Source organism: Hyla sarda, chromosome 8, assembly GCF_029499605.1.
Source record: "Hyla sarda isolate aHylSar1 chromosome 8, aHylSar1.hap1, whole genome shotgun sequence".
Lineage (NCBI taxonomy): Eukaryota > Metazoa > Chordata > Amphibia > Anura > Hylidae > Hyla > Hyla sarda.
Genome location: NC_079196.1, coordinates 115,581,999 through 115,608,976, shown reverse-complemented (window position 1 = coordinate 115,608,976; position 26,978 = coordinate 115,581,999). Strand labels below are relative to the sequence as shown.

The following is a 26,978-nucleotide window of genomic DNA, read 5'->3' as shown; positions in this document are numbered from 1 at the left end:
TTGATTATATGTTTTGGTCAATTATATTTAACCTTTCCCTGATGAAACCACCGTCTACCAGGTGGTAGAAACGCGTCGGCAGTTCTGTATGTTAATCCATGTGTGCATTTGGGGCTGGCAGGGCCCAGCAGAGCCTCAACATGCTTGGTTACTAATGGTGATGACCAATTTTATGTCCAATTTTCAATGGTGTTGGAATACACAGGCACTTTCTTATTATTGGTGGATTTTATATAAGAAATATAGTAAAAGTTATGTATTCAGCACACCTGTTCGGAACACTTATTAGTTGGTTCTAATTATTATTTGACTCTTGATGCTGAGGTGATCCCTTGTATCTTGCTAAGACGCATAACCGGTACATATACTGCGTTCTTTATATAATCCTTTATAGGGTGTGAAGGAAAAAATATGATAATAAAAAAAATAAACATGGATACTCCCCATCATGCTCTGGTTGTGCAGCTGGTAGGACAACAATCAAGCAATATTAGAGACAAATACGAAGTACAATTGCCACAGTACATGGCCGACTGATCTAATCCTAAATTTGCACAATTTTCTGAATTTATTTTTTTTTCTTTACAGAATCTGAGTCTGAAACTGAAGAGGGTGACTGAGTGGTCAGTGAGCAAACACAGGAGCTGTAGATAAAATTTCTCACCTTCAATTATGTGTCTTTCTGGTTATTCTTACATCCTACCTCCTTTATCAAGCATGATGTAAGGGCTTTCATCACTCATTTATTTTCTCCCCTTTTTCAGTGATTTTTATTTTTTTCCCCTTCAATTTTTGCCTTATTTCGCCTTTTATAACCATGTTTTAAATAGCAATGCTGTTTAGATCCATGACTCAAATTTTTGTTACCCTCTACCTCCTGTATTTTCTACTGTAATAATGTAATTTAAGGAGTTTCAAAATTAAAAAATTCGTTTTATCCCCTGGTTTTCTATTAAAAATAAAGTTTAAATTAAAATTTGCTCTCATTTGGTATATTTGTTATGGAAACTATTTGCAAATTAAATGCCATATTCGACACAGTTCTGTGTGATTTTTTTTTATTTGTATGACAAAGGCCCATTTCACTGGAAGATGGTGATCTTCTATGTACATGCTACTTTGTTCTAGGCCAAATAATCCTGCCAGTGGCTGCCCATTTAGATCTCTTATAGGGAGAAAACACATTCCCTTTCTATCTGCTGTTCTGTGTAGCGGAGTCCATAAAAACTGGATGCACAGAAAAGCTGCAAGTGGTCCCTCTGCGGGTGTCAATATTTAAATGAGCGCTGTCTGATATAAAAAAGAGAACTTTGTTCTGCATCTTGGCAAAACAATATCTTTTTTTCTAATACTTTAAAAAAACAAAAACAAAAAAAAAACTTGCAAGTATATTAAACTGCCTTGGAAAATCCCACCACTAGGGGTCCCCATACCTCTAGGGACACTGAGTCCCACAGCAGCATGAAGGGTGTCCAAGGGTCGTGGACAGGAGATGGCTGCAAGAGGAACACAGCCTGAAGCAACACTGTGGTATCATAGAGATTTACCAATCGTGCCTCCAGGCATGCTTGAAGTTGTAGTTTTTAAACAGCTGGACAGTCAAAGGATGTCTGGGCATGCTGGAAGTTGTAGTTTTGCTAAAGCTGTAGGCACATAGCTGAAGGCAACACTGCTGTAGATTTATCCAAACCCTGTACCTTCAAACTAGTCCAAAACTTCAAGTCCCAGCATTACAGGACTGGCAAAGGATGACAAACATGAATGACATAGGAACATAAAGAACAGATACAACAGATAGAAAATATATGCATTAAGTTATACAGTCACCATATTGTCTTTGGTAGAGTACAGGCAATCTCAACAATTTCTCTCTGTGTATCATGTACAGCATAAAACCAGAGAGGAAATGGTTACAGAGCAGAGTGCAGTGACTGCTAGGCTCCAGGGTCAGAGCAGAGTGAGGGAGAAAGCAGTCATGCACAGTTCAGGCCCCCTCCCTCTGAGGCAATTGAAGACAGTAAGCTGTAATATATAATATAACATGCTGCTTGCATCAATTCAGATCAGTGATTACGGGTCAATCGGACCCGGAAATTAAGGGTGATAGGTGCCGTCCAAGAGGGCACCTATCGTCCTTTAGCAGCAGGAATGAGGTGGCACTGGTGCCACCTCATGATCATCCTGATTTGTCGGTCGGTAACGGAATCAGGACTCCTGCTGTGGGGTAGTCCCTAATGGCACCCGATCTGCCCCTGTTCCGGAGGGCGAGAGCGGCTGCCAGGATTATGTACCTGTGGCTGGGGCCCCTGATTCCCAGTATTGGCAGCGGGATCTAGGCCCTAGGAGCGGAGGCGGCAAGAGGAGGTAAGGCTGGCCACTTGCTGTTGCTTAGCAACAACTCCCAGCATCCACAAAAGGGCATGCTGGGAGTTGTTATGCAACAGCAGAAGGCACAACTACAACTCCCAGCATGCCCTTTGTGGATGCTGGGGGTTGTAGTTATGCAACAGCTGGAGGCACATTTTTTCTATGAAAAGTGTACCTCCAGCTGTTGCCTAACTACAACCACCAGCATGCACAAACTATCAAAGGGCATGCTGGGAGTTGCAGTAGTGTTCCTCCCGCTGTTACATAACTAAAAGTCCCAGCATGCCCTTCGGCTGTAAGTGCATGCTGAGAGTTGTAGTTTTGCAACAGTTGGAGGCACACTGGTTGTGAATCAGTTAAGTAACAAACTTTGTATTTTGCAACCAGTCTGCCTCCAGCTGTTGCATAACTACAACCCCCAGCATACACGAACAGCCAAAGGGCATGCTGGGAGTTGTAGTTTTGCAACAGCTAGAGGCACCCTGTTTGGGGAAACACTGCCACAGGGTAATTTTGGTATCTGAGGCAAGTGTAATTCTTGCATCTGGGTCAGTCCCTATGCAAATCGCTAATTTAGGCCTCAAATGTGTATGGCGCTCTCTCACTTCGGAGCCATGTCGTATTTCAAGGCAACAGTTTAGGGTCACATATGGGGTATTTCCGTACTCGGGAGAAATTGACTAACAAATTTTGGGGGTCTTTTTCTCATTTTACCCCTCATGAAAAGGTAAATTTGGGGTCTACTCCAGCATGATAAAAAAAAATGTTTTTTTTGTTTTTTTACAACACTAACATGCTGGTTTTGTTCCATACTTTTCATTTTTCATGAGGTAAAAGGGAGAGAAAAAGTGTAGCGCAATTTCTCCTGAGTACGGAAATGCCCCATATGTGGACGTAAAATGCTCTACGGGCACACAACAAGGCTCAGGAGTGTGAGCGCCATGTACATTTGAGGTGATTTGCACAGGGGTGGCTGATCATTTCAGCGGTTTTGACATAAACCCAATGTGACCCCATTTTGGAAACTACACCCCTCACAGAACGTAACAAGCGGTATAGTGGGGCTTAACACACCTCAGGTGTTTGAAGAATTTTTGTTAAAGTTTGATGTGAAAAATTAGCATTTTTTTTTTCACTGAAATGCTGATGTTATCCTAATTTTTTCATTTTCACAAGGGCTAATAGGAAAAAAGCCCTCAATTTGTAACAGTTTCTTCTGAGTATACCTCGTGTGGATGTAAAGTGCTCTGCTGGTGCACTACAGGGCTCAGAAGAGGAGTGCCATTGGGCTTTTGGAGAGAGAATTTAGCTGGAATTGAAGGCAATGTGCGTTTACAAAGCCCCCATGGTGTCCTCAGTAGAACACCAAGGGGGGCTTTGTAAACGCACATGGACCCCGACATCCATTCCAAACAAATTATCTCTCCAAAAGCTCAATGACGCTCCTCTTCTGAGCATTGTAGTTTGCCTGCAGCGCACTTAACATCCACACATGGGGTATTTCCATACTCAGGAGAAAATGCCCCCCCCCCCCCCCCCCCCCGAAAATTGTAACCTTTCTCCTTTTACCCCTTGTCAAAATTCAAAAACTTGGTCTACAAGAATATGTTAGTGTAAAAAAAAAAAAAATGTTGACTTTTCTCCACTTTGTAATTTCTGTAAAACACCTAAAGGGTTAACAAACTTTCTGAATATAATTTTGAATACTTTGAGGGGTGCCGTTTTTATAATGGGTTGTTCCTGGGGTATTTCTAATATGAAGGCCCTTCAAATCCACTTCAAAACTGGACTGGTCCCTGAAAAATTCTGATTTTGAAATTTTTGTGAAAAATTGGAAAATTGCTGCTGAACTTTGAAGCCTTTTTGATGTCTTCCAAAAGTAAAAACTTGTCAACTTTATGATGCAGTTATAAAGTAGACATATTGTATATGTAAATCAATATATGATTTATTTGGCATGTCTATTTTCCTTATAAGCAGAGAGCTTCAAAGTTAAAATTTAGCATTTTTCTAAGTGTTTCTGATATTTTTCACCAAGAAATTATGCAAGTATCGATGAAAATTTACCACTGTTAAAGTAGAGTGTCACGAAAAAACTCTGGGATGCTTTTACTTTATTAATTTGATTCAGAGTTATTAATGCTTAAAGTGACAGTGGTCAGATGTGCAAAGGCTCTGGTCCTTAAGGTCATAATGGGCTTGGTCCTTAAGGGGTTAAAAAATAAATGTAAAATACGTTGCTATATCTTGTGGTATTCTGAAAAGGTGACTATTTATCCAATGCACTGGAGGAGGGAGTTTGCTTTGGTGACTGCTCTGGGGCAGATTTACCATGGCTGCTGTACCAGAATTTTTTCTCATGCACAAAATTTGTAGAGCACAGCTATTAAGACACATTTATTATGCAAAGTACGGCCAAAACAACAAACTGTGGAGCTCATAGAGAAGAGGGCGTGGTATGGCCTAAGTTTCACTGCTGTGTAGCACAAATGAGCAAAACGTGTTGATTCAGTCTAAAGTCTAGCAGTTAGCAGTCTGAGACACTTAACAAGTTGATCGCCACAGTGTGTGACCGGCTTACCCTATAATCTGAGGTGGAAACCCTCTGCAGTCAGTACGCTGGTTCATGTGACCTAAAAAAAAATATAATAATTTAGGGGCAATTTTTGTGTGCAAAAAATGCAAAATTATTAAAATTGTAAAGTTATGATAAAATTTACCCCTAGAGGACGCATAACAAACATGTACATTGCTGTGTGCTGGTACTTGGTGCACTGTGATATATATGTATGGGTCAAGATGATGGCCAGCGCTTTCCTTGCCTGCTCTCTGCTCTGATCCAATTGCATAGTCTGTCTTCTGGAAAGTGGATTGCTGATATCACAGTGCTATGCCAGTTAAGTCACATACTCAAATAGTGGTACCGATAAACACTGCTGCTCAAGGTGCAGAAAAATTAGCCCTCATACAGCAGCATATATTTGGAAAAATAGGGAACATACTTATTTTGTTAAAGCTTGACACACCTTCATCTCTTTATCCCTCTTGTCCCCCTCCATCCTCCTTTAATTTATTTAACCCCTTAACGACACAGGACGCAAATGATTGTCCTGGCGAGTTGGTCCTGCTTTCAGCAGCCAGGGACCCACCGGTAATGGCGGACATGAACGATCACACTTATGTCCGCCATTAACCGCTCAGATGCCGTGATCAATACAGATCACAGCAGCTGCGGCAATGCGGTCAGAAAAATGGATGATCCATCCGTCTCCCAGTGTCTCCTGCTCTGCTCTGGTCTGAGATTGAGCAGACCAGAGCAGAAGATCAATGATAACACTGGTCAGTGCTATTCCCTATGCAAAGCGCTGAACAGTATTCGCAATCAAGTGATTGCTATAGATAGTCCCCTTTGGGGACATGAAAAGTGTAAAAAATATATATATATATATATAGATATATAAAAGGAAAAAAAATATGAAAAATACCCTTCATTAATAAAAAAAAATGTAAATTGTCCCTTTTTCCCATTTTACCCCCCCCCCCCCCAAAAGTGTTACAAAAAAAAAATATTTGTGGAAGGTTTAGCTCCGCTCACCACCTAATGGGAAACACTTATCACCTTGGCACGGACATGCCGGTCCCGCCTTTGGCTAAACGTAGATATATGAACAAAAGATTGTCGTTCAGCTCTTGAGGTGCGGTTAAATGAAGTTTTCTTTATTCAAGGACCATCAGACAGGTTACACACACACAGAGATAGAAGCGTCTGACGCGTTTCGCACTGAGCGTGCTTAATCTTAGACTGGCTTCATGACTTAACAAACATGTTAAAATACATATAGAAAGGGACCCATTACATCATTGATCACAAGACAAGGCAATGTGGAAAACCTGGATAAGAGTAAAATAATGAGATGGTCTCTGTGTCATGGTGGGTGGTTACCTTAATTTAATATTCACATAATTCGAGTAAGCCCGTTTCTTCCTTACCCGCAGTCATAAAAGATCCCTAGAGCTACGGTATTGAACAGTATTCCTTCCGATTTCTCATACTGGATACAATATGCTTATATGAACAACTGCTTCTTACTTGGAGTGTTCAATGTTTCAGCTGGGCAATGAGAATCCTGTTGTACTCTCTCTTCTTGTGTGTTACCACAGGCAACCACCCATCGACTTCAGAAATCACCTCCATTTCATATGTTGAGAGATGAGACACTTTCCCATAATTTATCTATAAGTCAAAAGGATTGCAAAAAATTACATATTACAAAAGTGCATACAAAAATACAAAAAACACACATTAGGAAGAACCTAAAAACGGGCCTATCATTGTACATTGAACGTTTAAATGGGCACTGTCATGAAGTACAAAAATTGATATGTTGTAGTACTTAAGTACTACAACATATCTCTAATATACTTTAATTAAAAAAAGTGATTTTAAACAAGTTTAAAATCACTTTTAAATTCGGCCACTAGGGGTCGCCCTCCTAGTGGCCGAATGCATTCAGCAGTGACGTCACCACTGAATTTCGACTCATTTCAGCCTGGCAATGAGTCGAAATTCAGGCACTGCTGTGCTCGCTCCCGCCTGTCAATCAAACAGGCAAGAGTGAGCACGCTGATAGCTGGGGCTGCGCGCATTGGCCAGCAACACTGGCCTTGCGCGCGGCCCCGCCCGCCCGCCCCCATTACCCTATCCGGAGGCAGCGTGAGCACTCATTGCTGCGCTGATCCTCCGGATGAGTAAGTCTGATCTAAGGTCTTATATTAGCCGGGTCTTGGCAGTAATATCGTGCACGGCAGGCCGGCGTTGCTCCTCTACTCCTCCTCCCTGGATAGCACATGCACAGGTAAACAGGGAGGAGGAGACCCCGGAGCTGCCTGCCGTGCTATTGGCAGATCATCTATGCGCGCTCCCGACAGGAGCGCTGCATAGACGATCTGAGGGCGGAAGCTGCTTCCTGCCCTGCTTTATAGAGCAGATTTAGAAGCACTAAATCTGCTCTATTAAAGCGATTTAAAATGTTTTTAAAGCCAGGTAGGAGGTTAGGGCTAGATTACTAATAGGTAGGGACATATTAGATTATATATAACTTGGTGGGAGCTACACTTTAAGGAAAGGCATACATATGTAGCTCACTCTAGATTAACACTTGTAATAATGATTTACATTTACATTTACAGTGATGTTAGATTTAAATATATCTCAAGTGCATGTAACTACTAAATCTAGCCTTTTATTAAGCCCTCTGGGTTGTCTAGTTGCCATTAGGAACATCCAGTATGTTTCCCTGTTATATAGTTTTCTTCTGAGATCTCCACCTCTGGGACCCAACCAGACTTTTTCTATCCCTGAGACCTTCAAATACTGAAGGTCACCATTGTGGGTGTCCCTGAAATGCCTGGATAACATAGATATACCGACAGCACTATTCCCTATATCGGATACATGCTTCCTGAATCGTGTCTTCAACGTATTACTAGTGCAGCCTACATATTGGACTCATATTGCATGCCACACAGGTAGCCACGTACACCACACATTTAGAATTGCAATTTATGTAATCTTTTATTTTGTGGGTGGTTCCCGTATGACATGAAGTGACCTCTCTCGATACATCCATATATCCGCAGGTAAGGCACCTAGTATGTCCACATTTCCAATTGCCCGTTTCATTTAACCATGTACGGTTCGATGTCAACATCTTATTACTTTGGAAGAGGCTTGGAGATATAACTGACCCTATTGTTGGACCTCTTCGGGAAACTGTGGAAATGCCCCCTGCTACAATTTCTTGCAAGATGTTATCTGTCTCCAATACTGGTATATATTTTCTAATGATTTGTTTAATTTTGTTAAATTGTGCACTGTAGGGTGTGACAAAGAACGGTTTTCTGTTAGTCTTGATGTTTTTACTTTCTGTTTTGTGCCTCCCTTTGTTACCCTTGGTTACAGAGTCAATATCAGTATTTGTGTCTATTTGAGATATTGATGGGTTGGTATGTTGGTCAGTACGTCTTCTGGAATGCCTCAGCAATTCTACTCTATCGATGGCATTTACTCTACTTCTAGCTGTCTCCAGAGACGCTTCAGAGTACCCCCTGTTTTTTAACCTGTGTATTAACTCATCAGTTTCCATTTGGAGCGCGGCTGGATTAGTGCAATTTCTTTTGATATGGCACATTTCCCCAAAAGGTATATTGTTCAACACATACTTGAACACTCCAAGTAAGAAGCAGTTGTTCATATAGGCATATTGTATCCAGTATGAGAAATCGGAAGGAATACTCTTCAATACCGCAGCTCTAGGGATCTTTTATGTCTGCGGGTAAGGAAGAAACGGGCTTACTCGAATTATGTAAATATATACCATGACACAGAGACCATCTCATTATTTTACTCTTATCCAGGTTTTCCACATTGCCTTGTCTTGTAATCAATGATGTAATGGGTCGTGTGACCCTTTCTATACGTATTTTAACATGTTTGTTAAGTCATGAAGCCAGTCTACGATTAACCCCTTCAGGACCAAGCCCATTTTGGCCTTAAGGACCAGAGCGTTTTTTGCACATCTGACCACTGTCACTTTAAACATTAATAACTGGAATGCTTTTAGTTTTCATTCTGATTCCGAGATAGTTTTTTCGTGACATATTCTACTTTAACATAGTAGTAAAATTTTGTGGTAACTTGCATCCTTTCTTGGTGAAAAATCCGTAAATTTGAGAAAAAATTTGAAAATTTTGCATTTTTCTAACTTTTAAGCTTTCTGCTTGTAAGGAAAATGGATATTACCAATAATTTTTTTTTTGATTCACATATAAAATATGTCTACTTTATGTTTGCATCATAAAATTGGCAAGTTTTTACTTTTGGAAGACACCAGAGGGCTTCAAAGTTAAGCAGCAATTTTCCAATTTTTCACAAAATTTTCAAACTCGACCAGTTCAGTTTTGAAGTGGATTTGAAGGGTCTTCATATTAGAAATACCCCATAAATGACCCCATTATAAAAACTACACCCCCCAAAGTATTCAAAATCACATTCAGTAAGTGTTTTAACCCTTTAGGTGTTTCACAGGAATAGCAGCAAAGTGAAGGAGAAATTTCAAAATCTTCATTTTTTACACTTCATTTTTTTTGCAAGTGGTAAAAGGAGAACATTTTTACTTGTATTTGTAGCCCAATTTCTCTCGAGTAAGCACATATGTCTATGTAAAGTTTTCGGCGGGCGCAGTAGAGGGCTCAGAAGTGAAGGGGATTTTGGAGAGTACATTTTTCTGAAATGGTTTTTGAGGGGCATGTTGCATTTAGGAAGCCCCTATGGTGCCAGAACAGCAAAAACAAAAAACAAAAAGAAAACACATGGGCATACCATTTTGGAAACTAGACCCCTCGGGGAATGTAACATGTGATAAAGTGAGCCTTAATACCCCACAGGTGTTTCATGACTTTTGCAAATGTAAAAAAATAATAATAATTTTTACCTAAAATGCTTGTTTTCCCAAAAATTTTACATTGTTAAAAAGGGTAATAGCAGAAAATACCCCTCAAAATTTGAAGCCCAATTTCTCCCGATTCAGAAAACACCCCATATGGGGGTGAAAAGTGCTCTGCTGGCGCACTACAGGTCTCAGAAGAGGAGTAGTCACATTTGGCTTTTCGGAAGCAAATTTTGCTCTGGGGGCATGCCGCATTTAGGAAGCCCCTATGGTGCCAGGACAGCAAAAAACAAAACAAAACCACATGGCATACCATTTTGGAAACTAGACCCCTCGGGGAATGTAACAAGGGGTTAAGTGAACCTTTATACCCCACAGGGGTTTCACGACTTTTGCATGTGTAAAAAAAATATATTTTTTTTACCTAAAATGCTTGTTTTCCCAAAAATTTTACATTTTTAAAAAGGGTAAAAGCAGAAAATACCCCCCAAAATTTGTAACACAATTTCTCCCGAGTACGGCGATACCCCATATGTGACCCTAAACTGTTGCCTTGAAATACGACAGGGCTCCAAAGTGAGAGCGCCATGCGCATTTGAGGCCTAAATTAGGGACTTGCATAGGGGTGGACATAGGGGAATTCTACGCCAGTGATTCCCAAACAGGGGGCCTCCAGCTGATGTAAAACTCCCAGCATGCCTGGACAGTCAACGGCTGTCTGACAATACTGGGAGTTGTTGTTTTGCAACAGCTGGAGGCTCTGTTTTGGAAACAGTGGCGTACCAGACGTTTGTCATTTTTATTGGGGAGGGGGGCTGTGTAGGGGTATGTGTATATGTAGAGTTTTTTACTTTTTATTTTATTTTGTGTTAGTGTAGTGTAGTGTTTTTGGGGTACAATCGCACGGGCGGGGGTTCACAGTAGTTTCTCGCTGGCAGTTTGAGCTGCGGCAGAAAATTTGCCGCAGCTCAAACTTGCAGCCGGATACTTACTGTAAACCTCCGCCCATGTGAGTGTACCCTGTACGTTCACATTGAGGGGGGGGGGGGGGGGACATCCAGCTGTTGCAAAACTACAACTCCCAGCATGCGCTGACAGACCGTACATGCTGAGAGTTTAAGTTTTGCAACAGCTGTAGGCACACTGGTTATGTTTCACAGGAATAGCAGCAAAGTGAAGGAAAAAATTCTAAATCTCAATTTTTTACTCTAACATGTTCTTGTAGACCCAGTTTTTGAATTTTAACAAGGGGTAAAAGTAGTCAAATCCCCCCAAATGTGAAACTCAATTTCTCTCGAGTAAGGAAATACCTCATATGTGTATGTAAAATGTTCGGAGGACGCAGTAGAGGGCTCAGAAGGGAAGGAGCAACAATGGAATTTTGGAGAGTGAAATGGTTTTTGGGGGGCATGTCACATTTAGGAAGCCCCTATTATGCCAGAACAGCAGAAAAGCCCCCACATGGCATACTATTTTGAAATCTACACCCCTCAAGGCACATAACAAGGGCGGGGGTTTACAGCAAGGAAACTTGCTGTAAACCCCCGCCCATGTGAATGTACCCTGTACCCTGTACATTCACATGGGGGGGGCGGGCAAGACTACAACTCCCAGCATGCCCTTTGGCTGCCCGTGCATGCTGGGGGTTGTAGTTATGCAACAGCTGGAGGCACACTGGTTGCAAAACACTGAGTTTGTTACTTAACTCAGTGTTTCGCAACCCGTGTGCCTCCAGCTGTTGCTAAACTACAACTCCCAGCATGCTTGATCTGTCAGTGCTTTCTGGGAGTTATAGTTTTGCAACAGCTGGAGGCACACAGGTTGGGAAACACTGAGTTAGGAAACAGACAATGCTTCCCAACCAGTGTGCCTACAGTTGTTGCAAAACTACAACTCCAATCATGCCCAGACAGTCCAGGCATGCTGGGAGTTGTAGTTCTGTAACATCTGGCCCTTCAGATGTTGCCAAACTACAACTCCCAGCATGCCTGGGCAGTCTGGGCATGCTGAGAATTGTAGTTTTGGAACATCTGGAAGAGCACAGATTGGAGACCACTGCACAGTGGTCTCCAAACTGTGGCCCTCCAGATGTTGCAAAACTACAACTCCCAGAATGCCCAGACAGCCAAAGGCTGTCTGGGCATGCTGGGAGTTGTAGTTTTAAAACTCCTAGAAGCAGCATGGAAGATCACATTACAGCGATCTTCACTGCTGTGTCTGATGCCTCCTCCACTTGTGCCTGCCGCCGGTCCTGGTCCCAGGTATGTGCCGCTGAGGGCAGACCAAGGGAAATGAACTTTAACCCCCCCCAGTCAGCTGAGACACTGTGATTGGTCCACAGGGACCAATGACAGTTATTGTTGACTAGGACCATCCACAGATGGTCCTGGGGGGGGCTTGCAGAAGTTGTCTCCTGCTGGTAACAGTGGGAATTCTGCCAGTTAACCCATGCGATGCCGCGCATCGCACGGCAGAATGCGCGAAGGACCTGCCCAATCGGCCGTTTATATAAGGCATTCTGCAGGAAGGGGTTAGTTGAGTTATTACTGTACGACAAAGTGCTCCACCAATCAGAGGCTGAGCAGTGCTATTGGCTGTCTGGGCATGCTGGGAGTTGTAGTTATGTGAAACCATATTCAACTGCGGCTCTTCATACATTTGGGGCACCTTACTCTGAGATATTTTTGTTTCTCACTGACATATAAAACACTGATTTATAATAAATTCCCTATTTTGTCTATTATAACAATAATTACAACTATTGGAATATTTGTCAAATAAAAATGTTTATTCATCTTTTCCAGTGTTCATACATACAGGTTGGTGGTGAATACCCATAGTATACTGGTGATGATGGTAATGACACCTTTAATCTCGGGGATATTGACAATTAGGATGGCAACGGTGACCCGTCCCAGGAACTGTCTGACCGAGTTAATATAGTCCATCGGTCCGGTGATGCTGGTCACTATCCCCCTTGGCATAACCCACGTCAGAAGCTGGAGTGTGATGGCGATCCAGGTGAGCCTGTCACTGATGAAGCCGATCCAGCTGATGGCGGTGGGGTTACAGATCACATAAAGATGCTCTATAGTGCTGCTGGTGTTAATCCAGGTCACAAACTCATTGACTGGGTTCATCCAGGCAAGCAGGGAGCTGCTGGTGATGGTGGGGATCCAGAATATCAAGTCAGTGGTGGTGTCTATCCAGGACAGCAGGTCACTGATGATAGTAGCAAACAAGATCAGATCGTCAACAGCATCTATGAACCGGTCCAGCAGGTTGTTATTGATGGGGATATAGCATAGCAGGCAGATGATCATGTCACCATAAGTGCTGATCCAGCCAAGATAGTTTTTGATGATGGCCGCCCCGCTCTGCAGGTTGTTGGTAATGGAATCCCAGCTGATCGCGTCGTTGCTGGCAGTGGTGTAATTACTCCCCAGGACAGGGGTGATCTTTCTGATCCTGGTCCTGGTCCAGATGGGACACTTCATGTCGCTGCTGGCAGAGGTTTGATTACTCACCAGGACAGGGGTGATCTTTCTGATCCTGATCCTGGTCCTCGTCCAGATGGGACACTTCATGTCGCTGCTGGTAGTATTCAAGCTGGGCAGATCTCTAATGGTAGCGTTCTGCCCTTGCAGGTGGCTGGAGGTGATATTCCAGTTCGGTTGGTTGCTGGTGATTTCAAACCAGAAACTCGGGCCGGTGGTGAAGAGGGAACCCAGGAGGATGGTAACTGTCCAGCACATGCTACAGGCCAAATTGACCTCATCCTTGCTGATGTGGTCCCCTCGAATCATGATAAAATAAAATAAAAAGTGCAAGGAAACAATCTAGAAACACTAGTGCTCGCTAGAGTGCAGTCCTCAGAGTAAGGCCTCTGGGGCTCTGCACCTCTTTTTCCAGCTATCACCATTTGTGATGTTATACAGAATGTCACTGCTCTGAGGACAGATGTAGACATGGACATTTACATCCATTTGTTTTATAGGGTGAAACAAGCTTTTTATTATTAAATAAAGGTATAGAAAACTCTGGGTGTAGGGTGTTTTTTTTTTTTCGGGGGGGGGCGGTGACTTTATACAGAGGACTTGGTATTTGGGTGGGAAGGAACGTCACTTTATAACATAGAAGACAAACAAATATAATAATATACAAATATAAATATTAATAAAATTCTGACAAAAAGTCCAACGTTATCTACAGATTTGGGTATTCTGGCAGGAGGATTCCTCATTTTTGAGAATAGGAGGAGGAGGAAAGTGATGGTGGGGGAAGAATACACAGCTCCTGGATTGATCAGAACACTACAGCTCTGCTTCATTGTGAATAGTCACCTGCACCCCAACCCCCATGTTTCTTTTTTTCCCCTATATATTGCAACTTATCCCTTCTAAATATATACCTACAAATGCCAAAAGCGTAACACATTGTAACCCCGACACCAAATAAAGTACAAATCGATGTATGAAAATATATATTTTATATTAATAAAAGAACATGATTCTAAAAATGTACATAATAGACGGAATAAAAGAAATATATATCAATATATGTAAAAAATTTTGGCTGCAAATATTGGCTACAGGTATGGTATTTATATAATAGTGACCCAATAGAAAAGGAATAACACACCTGTCCAAATAGTAAGCCGCTGGGTCGGAAGTGATGTTGGACACCGCGGCACTCGTGTGATGGAGCACGCAACGCGCATTCACATTATAGAGCGTGTGCGGCCACGAAAACATGGCCACAGTCACTCATACTGCGCATGCGTGCACAAAAAAATTCTAGGAGGAAAGACAAGCTTCCCCAAAATGGCCGCAGATCGCTGCTAATAGAGGGATATACAAAATAAGCTGAACATCGGACCCAGGGCTAAATAATACAAAGAATGAAAATATATAGTGGGAGAACTGACTGTGGACTGTGAAGGCAATAACATGGCTATAAATAATGCAAATACATTAGAGATAATAGCAATAATGATTATAATAATAATCCGAGGGCAAATGAAAGCATAAAAAAATGACAAGGATGTGATCACATGCATAATGGTAAAACAAATAAATAGTGCATGCAACATATACAAAAATGAGAAAAATAGTTTTGTAAAAAAAAACATTTATAGAAGTGTATAAATGAATATTGATTAGTGTGCAGGAATGATGTATACTAAAACCAAATGCACAGGAGCAGTGCCTGCAGAGTGCAAGAATATATAGAGCATGCAATACAATACATACATATACAAAAGATATAAAAAGTGCAGAGATATAGTGCGTATGGTACAATGCATATATATATACACAAAACATGCATAATATAAAAGGATCCTTCATGTCAGAGGCCATGTGCCCAGCAGAGGTGAGTGGATTAGGCATGTTAGGGTCTCATCCAACAAGAGGCCACCTCCGTGTGGTGGATGGGGACACGTTTTGATCAAAAAGTGCGCTAAGAGCCTCTAATTTTTTGACCAAGAGAGCTGCTGCTGCAACCTTCTTTTTTGTATACTTTATATACATACAACGGAAATTATATTGTTCATAAAATGGTGTAAATCTCTTTTATTGAGTAACGAAAACTGAGATTGGGAACCTTTTAAAAAATGTCTTTTATTTCTTTCCTATTAAAAATTATATTTAAAAAAGAACTCTACACAAAAAATGTATATAAACTGTATACTCATTATCGACCGCCAGTTTATAGAATCATTGGGGGAGATTTCTCATTAGGGTCTATTGTAGACACAGATCTGCCCCTTTACACCTCTTGTCTAACCCTCTTGCTCAAAAATTTACAAAAGTTTTGCACGTCCTTTGATAAATTTTGCGCAAATATAGAAACACCCCCCCTGGCTCTACCGTGCACTCCTTCTCTACCTCCACGGCACTGCTCACATAGCTAGAAGTGCTGGAGCAGCAGTGTGCGCCGAACAAAACTCTGCACAATAGTAAAATCATAAATATTTATAAAGTACACAGAGGGGAGATTCTCATAGAATTTAGCTGCACAAAGAAATCAATTTTGCGCCAAGATTTTGGCGCAAAAGGTATCGAACACATTTTCAAAGAGCTTTGTGCCACGGTTTACACCGTTCACATCAGTTTTGTAAAAGTAGGCGTGTCCATATATATTTTCTGCTTTACATGATATTTTCAAAGGGGTGAGAGTCCAGTTTACATCAAATATTTCACACAAAAAATCACAGAAATTGTGTTGTAGTTTTACTGTTTTGGGTTTTTTTTTCTTAGTTTTTTGGGGAAAAGGTGTTCTTTAAGTAATTATAAAAAAAAAAAAAAAAAAAGAAACAATTATTATTGAAAAATGGTATTAAAAATATATATTTTTTTTATTTTATTTTATTTTTTTCTTGGTCACTGCCCCTGCACTCACATTTAAGCTCAGAAATGTTTTACTTATACAGTTATCACTGGGCACTAGTAACCATGGAATATTTTGTGAGATGTTTCCCCCAGAATTTTCTGGGATGTAAAATTTGGCGCAAAAAAAAAAAATCCAATATGGCTGCAAAAAAAAAATTGGGGTGCAAAAATGAATTTTCACATATTTTCATAGCAGCACAAGAGACCTTTGAAAATGTGAGGAGAAAAAAAAAAAGTGTGAATAATATCGCTGGAACAGAAATTACATTTGTTTTTGAGAATCTCCCCCAGAATGTCTGGGTTTAAAAATTATGTAATTTTGCTGAACAATCTGTCCCCTTATCTCTATATCAGTGTTTACCAACCAGAATGTCTCCAAGTGTTGCAAAACTTGGCATGTTGGGAGTTGCAGTTTTGCAAAAGCTGGGGGTACCCTGGTTGGTTAACACTGTGTACATGTACCAGAGCTGAGTGTGTGATCATGTACATGTAGCAGAAATTAGTGTGTGACATGTGTATGGAGCAGAGCTGAATGTGTGATTATGTATAAGCATGACCACGCACACACTCAACTCTACATACACCTGATCACTCAGTCAGCTCTGCTGCATTTACAAAATCCCTCACTCAACTCTACTGCTTTTACACAACCACACACTGAGCTCTGCTACATATTCCTGATCACACACTCAGCTCTGCTGCATATACACAATCACACACTCAGCTCCTGCTAAATATACACACACTCACTCAGCTCTACTGCATATACACACACTCACACTCAGCTCTACTACATATACACAATCACACATTTACATTGGGGGAAATTTATCATTGTTGAAGGGACATGTTTTTGGTAGATTGTCTAAATTTGGTGCAATTGCAAGGCACATGATACATTTTTGCAAAGTTCTAAATCTCTTTTGTTCTATTGCTTTGACGCTCGGATTCCATACAGCTTTTTCCTGCGTTTTTTCAGTTTTTCTTTTCTTGCGTTTTTGCTGGTGTGTGGAAACAATCATTTTTGTATCCTGTGGCAATTTTTTTTACTGCCTTCAGGTACCACTCCATGGGTCGGATGCAGAGCGCCCAGTCCACAGAGTGTAAGGACGTGAGGAGTGATATATAGCATATACAGGGTGCAGAGCATCACTACTTACCTACGCCAGCTGTATAGAATACTGGGGTGCATAGTGTACCCATGTATACCATTCAGGAGCCCAGCAAGGAAAGTTAACTCACACTGCTGCTGAGCAGCAGAACTACAGTTCTAGGTCTGGTCAGGAAACCGCATACGGGTCAAAAATGAGCCGACCGGAGTCACCGTTTGACTCCGGTCGGCTCATTAAAGTAAATGGAGTTCAGTGCTGGTCCGGCTGGGGTACGGAAGAGCCCGGTTTGCCCCTCCCCCAGCCGTTTCTGGCACCCGTAATGTAAAAACGAAGTGTGAATGCAGCCTAAGACAGATCAAATGTTCTCATAGCCGAGGGCTCAATATCTTAATACTAGTTCTAGGCCCTCGTAGCAGGGGCAGACTATTATAATACAACCTTTTAATCTCTCTCAGATGATCCTACTTCAGGGTTAACACTCTGTAGTCCCTGTGCTGCTTCAGCAATTCTTATTCAGGTGCTATTCATGTCACGGATGGTACTTGTCTGTCCCCCGGCTCCAGCTGTCTCTTCTGCTGCCCTCTCTAAACCAGTGTTTCCCAACCAGAGCGCCTCCAACTGTCGCAAAACTGCAACTCCCAGCCGTTGGCTGTCCGGGCAAGCTGGGAGTTGCAGTTTTGCAACAGCTGGAGGCGCTCTGGTTGGGAAACACTGGTATAGTGTTGGTTGAATCCATTCCAGGAGTCTGATTGGTTGGATAAATACCGACCATTGCATTGCCAGTATTTTTAATATAAAAAAACGGCAGGGTCAGCAAAATAAAGGCTGTGCCGGTAAAATACTGGCCTGGTGGCTGATGTCGCTCCATGTGGCTCTGTGGTGACTGATGTTGCTCTATGTGGCTCTATGGTGGCTGATGTCGCTCTCACATCTCTCCACCAGTGGTGTGTCCTCACACAAGCCACGAATGCTGATGTCTCTCTCAACAAGTCACAGCTCACACGGGCAGTACACAGTCATCACTTTCCGCCTATTTTAAAATAAGCATATAGACCCAACAATGTAATGGTCATAGAATACGTCCCTCATGCTATTGCCTGTTTACTATCAAATAGCCTCATGGTCAGACTTCCCGGCCACTGTGTTTTGTTAAACAGCATGCATACCCCAGCAATAAACCACATATATACGTTGTGCACAGTACTTGTTCTAGTGGAAAACTTTTTATTTTATTTATTTATTTATTTTTAAGTCAACTGGTGCCAGAAAGTTTAACAGATTTGTAAATTGCTTCTATTAAAAAAATCTTAATCCTTTCAGTACTTCTTAGCGGCTGTATTCGCCAGTGGTTCTTTTCTTTTTGGAATTCTTTTCTGTCATGACCACAGTGCTCTCTGCTGACACCTCTGTCCATCTCAGGAACTGTCCAGAGGAGGAGAAAATCCCCATAGCAAACATATGCTGCTCTGGACAATTCCTAAAATGGACAGAAGTGTCAGCAGAGAGCAATGTGGTCATGAAAGAAAATAAATCCTAAAAGAAAAGAATTTTCTCTGTATCATATAGCTGCTAATAAATACTGGAAGGATTAAAATTTTTTCTATAGAAGTAATTTACAAATCTGCTTAACTTTCTGGCACCAGTTGATAAAAAAGAAAAAAGTTTTCCGCCGGGGTACCCCTTTAAATGTTTCGTATATAACAGTCTGCAATCTTTCCTGCAATGACCCGAATGGTTAACACAAATGTAAGATTTCTTGGCATTGCAACAAATAAGCTTTTTGTATGGAGGGAACCTGTCAATTCAAGGGGTTCTTGCACATTTTGCTGACCCACCCCCCTCCTCACATTTCTTCCTCTCTAATGTTCACTGTCCACAGTGGTCTGTTGGTGATAGCTGGCCGTTGATTGTCCCTCACCCTGTCCTCTCTGGTTATCAGTGCTCTCTCTGACGTGCCCACTGGCAGAAACCTTAACACTGACAAACAAACAGGCCTCCAGGTTCCACCACGTTGACTACCCCATTGCTTAGTGCATTTTCCACCAACACAAACTGTACTCTTTTGGTTGGTAGCATGGTAGACATAAAGATAAGGGATAACCTCCCATGGACACACTGTGCTTCTCCCATAAAGAACTTCACACCCTAAAAGCGTATTCCACTGGAAATTTTTAATTTTTTTTAATCAACTGGTGCCAGAAAGTTAAACAGATTTATAAATTACTTCTATAAAAAAATCTTAATCCTTCCAGTACTTATCAGCTGTTGTATACCACAGAGGAAGTTCTTTTCTTTTTGAATTTCCTTTCTGTCTGACCACAGTGCTCTCTGCTGACACCTCTGTCCATGTCAGGAACTGTCTGGAGCAGAAGCAAATTTCCATAGCAAACCTATCCTGCTCTGGACAGTTCCTGACATGGACAGAGGTGTCAGCAGAGAGCACTGTGGTCAGACAGAAAGGAAATTCTAAAAGAAAAGAAATACCTCTAGAGCATACAGCAGTTTATAAGTACTGGAAGGATTAAGATTTTAAAATGGAAGTCATTTACAAATCTGTTAAACTTTCTGGCACCAGTTGATTAAAAAACAAAACAAAAAAAAAACAAACAAAAAAAAAAACATATATCTAGTTTTCCACCGGAGTACCACTTTAATGAGTAACCTCGTCTTTACAGAGAATTGCAGTGACCATACAGTGTGAGAAGAAATGGTAAAATATTGTCAGAAAGTTCCTCAGTAAGATTGTAAGAAAGCTTGGCTAACATTTTAAAGGGGTACTCCAGCCCTGAGACATCTTATCCCCTATCCAAAGGATAGGGGATAAGATGTCTCCCTGTGGGGGTCCCGCCGCTGGGGACCCCCGCAATCTTTTATTCGCCACCCACCTGTTTGAGCTGCACGCCGCGGTGCCAGCTCACAAACAGCCGGGTGGTGACCACGGGGCCGGAGTATCATGACGTCATGACTCCGCCCCCGTGTGATGTCACCCCCCGCCCCCGCTATGCAAGTCTATGGAAGGGGGATAGAGGAGTGTACATGGGTGACAGAGGGGTGTAGAGGAGTGTACATGAGTGAAAGAGGGGTGTAGAGGAGTGTACATGGGTGGCAGAGGAGTGTACATGGGTGACAGAGGGATGTAGAGGAGTGTATATGCATGACAGAGGGGTGTAGAGGAGTGTACATGGGTGACAGAGGGGTGTAGAGGAGTGTACATGGGTGACAGAGGGGTGTAGAGGAGTGTACATGGATGGCAGATGGATGTAGAGGAGTGTACATGGGTGACAGGGTTGTAGAGGGTTGTACATGGGTGACAGATGGGTATAGAGGAGTGTACATGGGTGAAAGTGGTGTGCAGAGAAGTGTACATGGGTGACTGGTGTGTAGAGGGGTGACAGAGGAGTGTACATGGGTGACAGAGGGGTGTAGAGGAGTGTACATGGATGACAGAGGGAGTAGAGGAGTGTACATGGGTGGCAGAGGGGTGTAGAGGAGTGTACATGTCTGACAGAGGGGTGTAGAGGGGAGTACATGGGTAACAGAGGGGTGTAGAGAAGTGTACATGGGTGACAGAGGGGTGTAGAGGGTTGTACATGGGTGGCAAAGGGGTGTAGAGGAGTTTACAAGGGTTTAAAGAGGTGTGTAGAGGAGTGTACATGGGTGACAGAGGGGTGTAGAGGGTTGTACATGGGTAGCAAAGGGGTGTAGAGGAGTGTACATGGGTGAAAGAGGTGTGTAGAGGAGTGTACATGGGTGGCTAGTGTGTAGAGGGGTGACAGAGGTGTGTACATGGGTGACAGAGGGGTGTAGAGGAGTTTACATGGGTGACAGAGGAGTGTAGAGGAGTGTACATGGGTGACAGAGGGGTGTAGAGGAGTGCACATGGGTGACTGGTGTGTAGAGGGGTATCTACAAATGAAGATGAGAGGAGAGCACACGTAGGTGCAGGGTTAGCACATTCACACCTGCCGGGTGATGGCTGGGTGGAAATGGCAGCGGCTACGGGACGTCAGGGTTTTCAGAGTAGAACCGATTTGCGGGGTGCAGAAAACTCACAGCAGAATCATATAACAGACGTAAGAGAAAGAAAGCATCTGCGCTCACCACTGGGTATCGGTGGTAGCGTCCGGGAGTCCGGGGTCACAGGCACAGCATGTCGCAGGAAGCGCTCAGAGACAATACCGGTATTTCGCACAAGGATGTGCTTCATCCGGTCTACTTTTTTAGATATATACCCTTCCCTTTCTTCCTTTATTCTTTTTGGGTTTTTTCTGCCGGCTTATCTATTTTCGTAGCTGTTCCCATTCACACTGCTCGGTGTTATATTAGAATTATTTTTCACTTCTTTTAGGTGATTTTGGGTTCTATTATGCGCTTATATTTTATGATCTACGGTAGCTTTACTCCGAGTTTCATCTTGCCTCCTTCCTGGTCCTGAGCGGCACCCGTACCTGTTTGGGTACGTGGCCATGGTTACCAATCAAGCCGACTTGGGCCTTAAAAAGAGGTTGCGCAATGATGTACTTCCGAGACCGGACGAAGCACATCCTTGTGTGAAATACCGGTATTGTCTTTGAGCGCTTTCTGCGACATGCTGCGCCTGTGACCCCGGACTCCCGGACGCTACTACCAATACCCAGCGGTGAGTGCAGATGCTTTCTTTCTTTTTTTTTTTTTTTAAATATATTTTTATTAAACAGCATTTGAAATATACAAAACCAGTACATAAAGATGATGAGTAGGACAATCCGTTGCGTAAGAGATAGAGCAGTCGACAAAAACGTCATAGTTGGACATCATCACTTAAACATCATATAAAGAATTAACAAACTATACAAGGAACACGTCATCTCCCGCAGGTAAGCAGGTATTGTCCAGAACAATCTCCCACTGAGCTGCAGGCCAATAAGCTGCTTGTAACAGGATCCCCCTCTCCGTCAAAACCAAATTCCGGTATCCCACTCCCCCCTAACACTATAGGCACGGAAACTCCACTGGTGTTACTGGCAGTAGTATCCCTGGAAGACCGTAGCACCGGTATTTGGATAGGGATCTGTAAAGGTACAATCAACCATCTGGCAATTGTAGAACTCCTAGAGTGCCTTTAAGTGCTTCAATGTTGTACCAGGTCGTGTATTTAAATGGTCTCATAATCTCTGCTATCTCCTGAGGAGTAAAATGTGAGGCAATAAAAGAGCGCCATTTCCTGAAGAACTTTTTTGTACCTGAAACCTTGTGTCTTTCCACATCTAATTTATCAACATCCATAAATTTCTTCAATTGGGAGACTATCATGGATAAATCTGGAGTGCGAGCCTCTAGCCAGACATTAAAAAGACATCTCAGGGCAACCAAGAGCACAATGTGAATGAACTGTGGGGCCCGGCGACCCTCCATCCCTCCCTCCTCTCCCTCTGGCGGTCGTAACTGGTGGAAAAGTAGTGCTTGTGGGGTGAATGGGAGTTGTATCTCCCAATTGTCAGCAATATATGTGTTGACCATGCGCCAATAAGTTGCAGTGTGCGTATAGTCCCACACTCCGTGATACAGGTTCGTGAGCGGGGACATGCATTTCGGACATTCAGTTATCCTGTCAGGGAAGGAGTGGGAAGGGAGAATGTTAAAACCGTAGAGGGCAGCGTGCGCCAACTTGAAATAAGTTTCTCTCCACCTTTCATTTATGACATTCTTCCGTATAGCCCCCCATCCTGCAAGAATAGTAGCCGATAAATCCCCATCACCTGTCCATCTCTCCCAGGTGCCAAAGACCTTGTTCGGGTCTATTTGTAATAATCGGGTGCGGAAGGCCGGGTATAGAGCAGAGATTGTCACTTTCCTAGGTACCTCCCCCACAATGTCATGAAAGGCATGAGAGGAAGCCTCCTTCGATAGGTCCCTGAGCCTCGATGAGCACAACGAATATACTTGGTTTGCATACAATATGTGCGAACCCGGAAGCCCATGTGAAGCGAGAATCTCTGCAGGTGTGAACCATCTACGTTCCTCCCGGTTCATGATAGCCCCTACTGTTGTTACCCCCTTGGAACTCCACATGCGTAGCCATGAAGAAGATCCCCCTTGTGGGAATTCCGGATGGCCAAGCAGGGGCATCCGTTTTGAAAGAAGAAAGGGAAGGCCATATTTCTTCCGAAGCTCCTTTCAAGACACAATAGTATCCCTGAGTAGTTTTGACCCTTTCACTTTGGCAGGCAGTTTGGCATATGTGGTGTGTAATAAAGCAGGCAGAGACCATGGTGTCACTGACGCTTCCTCAATTCTCAAGTTGGAATAGTAGGAAGAACCGTGTAACCAGTCCATCACATGCCGAAACATACACGCCAAATTATATCCTCCGATATTTGGGAAATTCACCCCCCCCCCTCCAATTTACCCAACATTAATTTCTGTAAGGCTATTCTGGGGCGTTTCCCCTGCCATATAAATTTGGTAAATGCCGAGTTAAGCCGTCGGACATCGTCATGTCTAAGTAGCAAAGGAAGAGTCTGCAAAGGGTAAAGCAAGCGCGGGAAGCTTATAATTTTGACCAGATGACAACGTCCCAGAAAGGAAAGTGGTAAATTTTCCCATCTTTTCAATTCTGTAAGGATTTTCTTGAAGAGGGGTAGATAATTTAGAGTATACAACGTATCCGGGGTGCGACCAATGCGTATCCCCAGGTACGTGATGGACGAATTCGCAACAGTCACACCCCACCCGTTTATTGTGGTCATCCCCCTTAATTGTGTGGTGCCCAGGGGTAATAGATTGCTCTTAGATGCATTAATCCTATATCCTGTGAATCCTTCCACCCTGTTCAGAAAGTTTAGAATTTTTGGCACTGCATTTGTCGGATCCCCAAGATAAAGAAGAGCATCATCAGCAAACATTTAAAGTTTAAGTTCCTGTGACCCTATTCTAATCCCCTGGTATAAGTCCGAGGAAATTAAATATCGAAACAGCGGTTCTATTGCCAGGTTAAACAGCAAGGGCGACAAAGGGCATCCCTGCCTCGTGCCCTTCGCTATGGTGATCGGTCGGGAGAGTATCCCGGGGGTGTAGACTCTGGCCTTCATATCACTATACATTCCTCTGAGATAAGACGTAAAACTACCCGTGATACCGAATTTTCTCAGGACCAGTTCTAACCAGTCCCACCTCACATTGTCAAAAGCCTTTTCGGCATCAAGAGATAGTAAGGCGGGAGGGGAACTGGTCCCAGGATGATCCCTCACACTATCCATGGCCGCCAATACTTTTCTTATGTTGGTTACTGCTGATCTGGATTTTACAAAGCCTACCTGGTGGTCTCCTATGAGAGATGGTAAAAATCCCGCTAGTTTGTCGGCTAAGATTTTAGATAACAATTTAACATCCTGATATATTAGGGAGATGGGCCTGTAAGAGCCCGGGTCAGTTGGATCCTTATCTGGCTTAGGTAAAACTTTAATATAAGCTAGTTTGGCCGACTGGGACATTGATCCAGAGTGCAGCAGGTCGTTAAAATAATTGGTTAGCGTAGGGACTATTTGACCTGAAAGCGGTTTATAAAATTCACTTGGGTAACCATAAGGTCCCGGGGCTTTACCATTCGATAGGGTCCTTATACCCTCTGTCACCTTGTCTTCCGTCACGTCTGCGTTCAGTATTTGGCACTGTTCATCTGTCAGTTTAGGGAGGTCAAGCCTATCCAGAAAGCCCTCCCCCTCTGATGTGGTATCCGGGGTGGTCGAGTATAATGAGGCGTAGTAGGAACCCAGAATTTTGTTTATCGAATGAGGGTCAGAGTAGGCGTGCCCCCCCTCGTCCCTCAAAGTCAATATGTGAGTAGGAGAAGCCTTTCCCTTCGCTAGGTTCGCAAGTAATCTACCCGATTTATTCCCATGTTTAAAGAATTCAACTTCAATTTGCGATCTATAGATACGTTCCCTCCGGTCCAACCACAGCTCGTATGAAGATCTAGCTTCCTTCCACTTGAGTTTATGAGCTGAGGTCGGAGAGGTTACAAAAGTGGAGTACGCCTCAGATAACGCTGCGCTGGCCGCCGCATGGCCCTCCTGTGTTTTACGTTTCAATGTGTTACTATATGCCAGGATTTTGCCTCTAAGGACTACTTTTGCGGTCTCCCAGTAAAGTTTAGGGCTATCTTTGTGAGTGGCATTGTCGGCCTCAAACTCCAGCCACCACCCCCTCAGTAGATTCACAAAGGATTCATCCTTGGTTAAATAGGATGGAAAACGCCACAAATAGTCAATGCCTCTGGGGGAAGATGGCAGGAGCTCCAGGGCGACAGGTGAATGATCTGAAATCACCATGTCAAGTATATCCACTGATTGTATTCTGGTGCGAGCGAGTGGGCTAACCAATATATAATCAATGCGTGACCATGAGCCATGAACATGTGAAAAATGGGTATATTCACGGTCATCTGGGTGCGTGTGTCTCCACGAATCTGTCAGACCTGTGTGGGTGAGAAAGGGTGGGAGTACCTTATCACTTGATCTCGTAGGCAATTGGGAGGGTAGGGTACTTTTACGATCTAGGAGTGGGTCCACGACCGAGTTCAGGTCGCCTCCCAGGATGGTGAAAGGTCCTGCCGAGTGCTGAACAGTATCTGCTAGGGACGCAAAAAAATAGTTATTGTCATTGTTTGGTGCATATATGTTATAGATACTATAAGAGTTCCCATTGTGCTCGAGGTGTACCAGAGATAGTCTACCCGCCTCATCAGCTTCATGAGAGAGAATCTTACACGCAAAAGATTTATGTATTAAGGTCAACACTCCAGACCTACCATCTACTGCGGACGAACCCAGGGCCCTCCCCACCCAAAGCTTCTGCATCCTCAAAAAGTCTGCTTCCACCAGGTGTGTCTCTTGTAGAAGTACGATATCAGGGCCCAGACATTTCAGATAACGCAGAATTTTAATTCTTTTTTGAGGGGACTTCAACCCCTTCACATTCCACGTGATTACTTTACACATAGTCTAAAGAGAACCGCCCAGGGAGGAGGGTGGAGATAGAGTAGATGGTGGGAAAGGTCGGAGTGGTAGTAAGAAATAGAGAAAAGTATAGCGAGTGAGAGGGGTGAAAGTGGGAAACCAGAAGTGGGGGCGGAAGCATTCTTTCCCGAAACATCAGATGTTGGGAATTAGGGAGCTGGAGCTGAGAATTCATGCAGTAAGACCACCCAGCAGAATCGACATGCCATAACCCAGATTGCAGAGCTATAACACCATACAAATGGCAACTAAATAAAAACAAAAACATAAAACCCTCACATGGGGGTGCCCCGAGTGGAAAATGGGCATCCCTCCAAAGTGGTCTGGACCTCACCTTTTTCAGGCACAGAGAAGAGCCGGACCCCTCCCCCCTCCCCCCCCAATGAGGTGAGAGAGCAGCAAAGTATCGTTATAAGCAACTAGTCAAAGAACCCTGACCCTGGTGGACGTCGACTAAAAATGCCCTTATAAGAAAACATATAAGATGCCCCCCTTCTGCACCAATACACATAAATGGAGGCTAGGAAAGGGACATGAAACGGTGAAACCTTTAAGATACCAACTATACGAGAAACATGTCCCTGGGTATTGTAATTGGAAACGTTTTTTTTGCGTGGTAAAGTTCTGTGCATATCTTTCCAAACGCTCTCTGTTTTTCGTCAG

At 43.1% G+C, this 26,978-nt stretch overlaps 1 protein-coding gene across 1 annotated transcript; it reads right to left on the bottom strand.

Annotated features, from left to right (window-relative positions):
• Nucleotides 1-4,890: 4,890 nt before the first annotated feature.
• Nucleotides 4,891-26,470, bottom strand: LOC130284889 (uncharacterized). Its single transcript, XM_056535797.1, has 3 exons — nucleotides 25,803-26,470; nucleotides 6,458-6,601; nucleotides 4,891-5,000 (listed from the first exon to the last, which is right to left on the bottom strand). The coding sequence occupies exons 1-2, from the start codon at nucleotides 26,295-26,297 to the stop codon at nucleotides 6,467-6,469; spliced, it is 630 nt and encodes a 209-aa protein (XP_056391772.1). The 5' UTR covers nucleotides 26,298-26,470; the 3' UTR covers nucleotides 4,891-5,000; nucleotides 6,458-6,466.
• Nucleotides 26,471-26,978: the final 508 nt, after the last annotated feature.

What these genes read in the sequence shown, in the direction of transcription:
- LOC130284889 (XM_056535797.1), bottom strand. Translation starts at nt 26,297, where the DNA reads ATGTGTAAAGTAATCACGTGGAATGTGAAGGGGTTGAAGTCCCCTCAA. An exon ending in CTACGAGATCAAGTGATAAG is followed by an intron (nt 6,602 to 25,802) that starts GTACTCCCACCC and finishes TTTGACTTATAG; the next exon opens with ATAAATTATGGGAAAGTGTC.